This window comes from Sinocyclocheilus anshuiensis, unplaced genomic scaffold (genome assembly GCF_001515605.1).
Source record: "Sinocyclocheilus anshuiensis isolate Anshui unplaced genomic scaffold, SAMN03320099.WGS_v1.1 scaffold629, whole genome shotgun sequence".
In the NCBI taxonomy this organism is placed as follows: Eukaryota; Metazoa; Chordata; class Actinopteri; order Cypriniformes; family Cyprinidae; genus Sinocyclocheilus; species Sinocyclocheilus anshuiensis.
In genome coordinates this window covers 77,951-83,389 of record NW_015536485.1, presented here as the reverse complement: position 1 = coordinate 83,389, position 5,439 = coordinate 77,951, and the positions used below count along the sequence as shown (strand labels likewise).

The window sequence follows — 5,439 nt, the reverse complement described above, 5'->3', positions numbered from 1 at the left end:
TGTGTGTGTGTGCGCGCGTGCTTACCTTGATTAACATTAGGGATGGGTGATACTTTGTTACAATTTCTTAAACGGGCCATAACGTTTCCTGAAGTGTGGCCATCCTCATTTTGAATGTTTGAAAGCTCTAAGGGGCATTTCTCCTCTTTAAGGGTACTTTAAGCCTATAACGTATTATGCCACCCTAAAATGCCTGTTTTATTTCAGATTCCTGAGAGGCCAGCTGATGGTGCGTCTTCCTCAAAATCTGCATCGGACATTTCTCACCTTGTTCGCAAAAAGGTGAGTATCTATCTATCCTAATTTAAGGGGGGGGACTAGCATGTACACTACAACTGGAGTGAATGAGGGTAGTCTGCCCATAAAGGGCCATCTGCATTGCGACCTTCCCTTTAGTTGAGGTCAATTATGCATGCTGGGTCATGAGCTGAATTTGCCAACTAGATTAGGTTTGGTGTTGCTTGGTGCTTCTATGGTGTTTGTGCTTCAATATTGTGGCTTGGCATATTGTAGTTGTGGCGTGGTGTTGAAGTGGTCATGTGTGCTTGAGTAGCATGTAGTTACTAGGTGTTTAGCACAAAAAATAAGTACGTGTTCTGTCCTGCTTTATTCCTGCACAGAGGAAACCAGACGAGGAGAGTCCAAAAAAGGACAGTGATGCTAAAAAGACTAAACAGGAGACCTCAGTTAATGGCAGCGGTGACTCCGCCCACAACGGCAATGGAGTCCAGGAGAAAATGGAGCAGGAGGCGAGTTGATAGACTTGCTGTTTCCTTTAATACAGTCCCTGGGCTCAACAATTAGGACCGTTCGATGGGCCAGCATAAAAGATGCTTGGGACAGTTGACAGTTATCACTGCAGCGTCATTTTCAACACAAGAAGCTGCAAACTAGCTCTGTACATGAGCATTGTTTGGCTCTTCTGTGCGTGTGCACAAGCAAAGCGTGCAAGTTCTCTTTTGCATCTTGTGCAAATATACATCAAATTGCCAGTCTGTTTTGGGAAGTGTTCACGTAAACCGTCAGTTAGGCTTTAACTGGATGTAAACGGTGGGGGGGATCTGATGTGCCAGTATATTTAATCTATACACTGGATCATAAAGTGCCAGCAGCCTAAAATGCCTGCTGTTGTTAATGTTAATCAAACAAAAGGGAAAAGGGAAAGTCACTCACTGCTTTTGACTGAATAACTTTCTGTAGTATCTGGAATATTTGTCATCGGGGCCTAAAATTAACACTCGCCAAGCGCCACTGTGCACGTACAGGACGCCAGACCCCCAAAAAAATGACTAGGGAACCAAATGATGTTCTTTAGTTGCCAAAGAAGCACTTTTGTACATTCTCACAGCTAGACAGTCCATTTAAAGGGATAGTTCACCCAACATGAAAATTCTGTCATCTACTCACCGTCCAAAGATAGTCCAGAAGACTTTCTTTGAAATACAATTGAATATATTTAAAATGAAATCTCAGGAGATTTCTGTCCCTCCATACAAAGAAATTTGACTTTATTCACCCAATGGAAAGTGCAAAATATATAGGGAAAGCAGGGCCTAAAATTAACACTCGCCAAGCGCCAAATGAGAGTAAAAATCAGCATTGGCGAGTATATGTAACGCTGTCAGTCACCAGTTGGCGGGTACAACTTTTACGAATTATAATGCAATGAAGTGAAAATAACAGCCAGTTTTTAAAGAGATTCGCTGTTTTTGACAAGTGAATAAAATAATATCGTGATTAAGATGTTCTGTCATAAGTGACAAGAGCGAATAAAATAATCGAATACAAACGGACTGATAAGGTCAGAGCAGTGTGGTGGCCAGCTTGCCCCTAGACACGGTTCTAATAACTTTTACCTGAGAAGATATTACGGCTTCATTTTAGAAGATTAACTTTTCCCTTTATTCTTCATAACCCGAGAATGCGGCGACACCTGGGGTTACGCCGCCTAAACGGTGCAGTGAAGTATAGTTTGAAAAGCTGCGCATTCGGCTGTACATGTACCCTGAGCCGCTTCAGACAGCTCACCAGTAGCGCTTCAACACGAAAACACACAATTATGTGAAAATGCACTGTTTTGGTGAGTTACCTTGTAAACTTAGACTTAAATGACCGTAAAGAGTTGGGAGAAAATCGGATGCGTGTCAGATCCGCGTCATATGCATCAGGTTTTAAAGTGAAACCTGCTGAAGTCTGTCATTGATGTAAATCAAAGAACAAAAGAAAAATAAATCCTTGGACCGTTCTAGTCGCTGATTAACTTTTATAGCTTGAATAAAGATTAATATGTATAGTTTATGCATGTATAATATAGTTTAAGATTGGTTTAAAATTACTTAAATTAAAAGTTATATATTTCAGAGCCTATTAAATGTTAAAAATAAGGGCTTTCAATTATACTGTAATGTTGAATGGCTGTAATTAATGGGTAAAATTGAGGGAAAATGCACCAGCAGGACAAAAACATTGTAAATATGTTTAGTTATTGTAGTAGTAATAACTGCCTGTATTTGCAAAAAGTTTCATGGCCAGTAAAAATTTTGGCCGGTAAATTTTATCATGTCACCAGCCATTGGCAGGTGTGGCAAAAAGTTAGTTTTAGGCCCTGTTTGTCATAGAGTGAAGATTGTTTTATTTGACATTGATTTGATCTGTCGTAGCCCATTTCTTTGAATGAATACTACTGTTAGACCTATCTGAAACTTAAAGCACTGGTCAATTTAATTGTATTTTCTTTTATTTATCTGAACTTTAATTTTAAACAGACTAATTTCTTTAATGTTTGATTAGTCTAGTGTTAGTTTTTGTGATTTATTGAGATTGGAATTGAGAATTGTGAGGTTCATTGGATTCTAAAATATTGGAGGTGTAACCTTGTTTGAATAAAAGGTTCAAAAACTAAACTTGAGAGGACTGATTCGGCTGGATGTGTTTTTACACATACTAGCAAAATCCTGTCTGGAGGAAGTTTGCTTTATCTGAATATTGGTTGACTGGCTGAGCTAATGGAATTGGTTGGAGTATTGCATCTGGAGTTTTGTCAAGCATTAGTTTAGTGCTTAGCCTTTTAAACTATTTGTTTCATTGTGGTTTGTGTTTTAATATTTTCATTTTTCTCTTGCAGCCAGCCAGTTCTTCCTCTGTGGAGATGTCAGCATGATGGGCATCTTTTGATTAAACGCTTGCCTTCCAACCAGCAGAGCATGCCTGCCTCATCTACTCCCCATGAACAACTTTTGTCTCTTTGTTTTGTAAATAACCCATTTTCTTTGTCTGTCCAATTTTTGTATAATTGTAGTAAACTTTCAATAAAGGATATTTGCATATGTGAATGTGGCGTTCAATATTTCCTTCTTTTTTTTTTTGTTGTTTGTTTTAAGAATGCTCTGCTTCAAATAGACCGCTCCAGTGGAATCATGGAAATTCAATGGGCCAAAACTTGTGGATTCCCATGATGGGTTAATAATGGCTATAATATTAGTTGTAAGATGTTACAAGTATTTTTGATTTGGTGTGACAATTATAAAGCGTTAATAAACTTGTTGCCAAAAAAAAAAACTTGTATGCAATGTAATTTATTAATATCTTAAAATAGTAAATAACATGTAAGACAACAAATGTAGTCATTTGAAAAAAAAAAAAAATTTACTACAAAGGCTTTATTTGCATGGTAATCTAATTAGTTAAATTATGCAATTTTCTTCTAACTTTTTTTCCACATGATGTGTCTGTGGCAGTGATGAAGGTAATGGATGGGATGAGGGTTGCAATGTATTGCGTTGTTCTTGGTTTGCCAGGATTGTGTTTGAGACCACCTAAATGAGACCAATTCAATGCTGTAAGCTTATCAAAAGCTTTGCAAACTTTGCTATTAAAAAGCCTCTTAAGGTTGATATCTTTAAATATTTTGCATACCGTGGATATGTACTTGTATTGGTTGGTGTTGTTGGGGTCAATCTTTTCAAGGGTCTGTACATCACCATCACAAGCATTTGCTACACTAAGACAAAGTTCCATGTTACCCATCTTAGAAAGAAAAATAGTATTTAGTCAGATTGAATTAAATTATAACTCCTATAGCACATTTAACCTAGTTGAGACTTTTAGCTTAGTATTTGATGAACGTACTTGTGGCACAGAATTCAGTTGACCTGGATTTAAGGATGCTTGAACTGGGAGAGAGCGGAAGGGAAGCCTCCAGTGACCACTGTGAACCTGGTTGTGCTGGTCAAAGAGATCAAGCTTAGCCCAGCCACAAGTCACCAAGCCCTCAGTTTCATGGTTGAACAAATCCAGAACTTTAGAAGTCTGTATCTCTATGACCAAAGAGAGATCTGGAGATGGCTGTACTCTGAAATAAAGCACAAATTCAATTACGTGAACACATATCAGCTCTGTGTGTCCATATCTATCTCTGAACAAACTACCTTGGCACAGGTTGCTTAACAGCCAGTATGGCATAATTTCCAGGACTCTTGGTGGACAGTAATGGTCCTGCAGGCTGGCACTGCACAGGTGGCATCGGGGTGGTTTGTCCCAACTTCTGTCCATTAAAATATAACCCTGGCAATAAACGCACTGATCTCAAAGCATCTTCAACACCCATCACCAGGTCATAGAAGATCACAAGGCCAGCCCTGTACACACACATTCAGACAACAGCTGAACTTGAGTCATATTGTCATGTATTTACAGTGCACAGCATAAATGAGTACACCCCCTCTGAATAAATATAAAAGATGTATTTTCTTAATGATCACTAATATAATTCATGGAAAGATGGCAAAATTTAAACATATTAAACATATACTTAATAAAAACAACAAAATATATGCTAATATTTTCTGTAAGATAAGTAAATTAGCCAATTTTGTTTAAATGAAGGATTGCAGAAATGAGTACACCCTAGATTTAATTCAGAACATGTATAATATTCTAGTACTTAGTATGTCCTCCAGAACTTAAAGTATACTGCTCTGACCCTTCTTGGCACTGAGTGTACAAGTTCATGACAAATTTTGTAAAATACATGTCTACTGAAGGATTTTCACCTTGGGAGAATGAATATATTCATTGTCAATGCTGAAAAACCTTCAGCACTCATACATCCCTATATAAAAGCTTTACTACCACTGAACATCACTGTGGGTACCAAGCACCTCTCTCTGTACTCCTCCTCTAGCAACACCAGAATGCAGAATGCACCAGAATGCAGAATTTTGGATGCTGTTAGATCCGAAATGATTGACTTGGTCTCTTGAGTCCAGAGTATGAATTCCCAGAAGTCTCTGTTTTGTAAATATGGGCCCTGGAAGAGGTTAAATGAGTTTACTGTGCTTTGGCTACAGTAGGTAATTCAAGTGGTGACAACAACCATGCATGTCACTTCTGCATGCTGCATCTTACTCTGTGAGATAAAGTGTCACTCTTTTCACAGCT

General features: G+C 38.2%; 2 protein-coding genes across 10 annotated transcripts in view; one reads left to right on the top strand and one right to left on the bottom strand.

The window, feature by feature from the left end:
- The window catches only part of LOC107683970 (histone-binding protein N1/N2-like), a 7,714-nt gene extending 4,377 nt beyond the window's left edge, over positions 1–3,337 (top strand). For 8 of the 9 annotated variants that reach the window (XM_016480115.1, XM_016480100.1, XM_016480107.1 and 5 more), the window contains 3 exons: positions 208–282; positions 621–749; positions 3,125–3,337. In XM_016480115.1, the coding sequence (XP_016335601.1) occupies positions 208–282; positions 621–749; positions 3,125–3,160 (240 nt within the window). In that variant the 3' untranslated portion in view covers positions 3,161–3,337. The remainder of the gene's footprint in view (positions 1–207; positions 283–620; positions 750–3,124) is intronic. The other variant, XM_016480144.1, reaches the window with a different exon arrangement.
- Positions 3,338–3,683: 346 nt separating this feature from the next.
- Positions 3,684–5,439, bottom strand: part of LOC107684240 (coiled-coil domain-containing protein 17-like) — a 7,912-nt gene continuing 6,156 nt past the window's right edge. The window contains exons 11-14 of the mRNA XM_016480458.1: positions 4,428–4,637; positions 4,129–4,351; positions 3,916–4,026; positions 3,684–3,815 (exon numbers count right to left, since the gene is read on the bottom strand). Coding sequence (XP_016335944.1) covers positions 3,684–3,815; positions 3,916–4,026; positions 4,129–4,351; positions 4,428–4,637 — 676 coding nt within the window. The remainder of the gene's footprint in view (positions 3,816–3,915; positions 4,027–4,128; positions 4,352–4,427; positions 4,638–5,439) is intronic.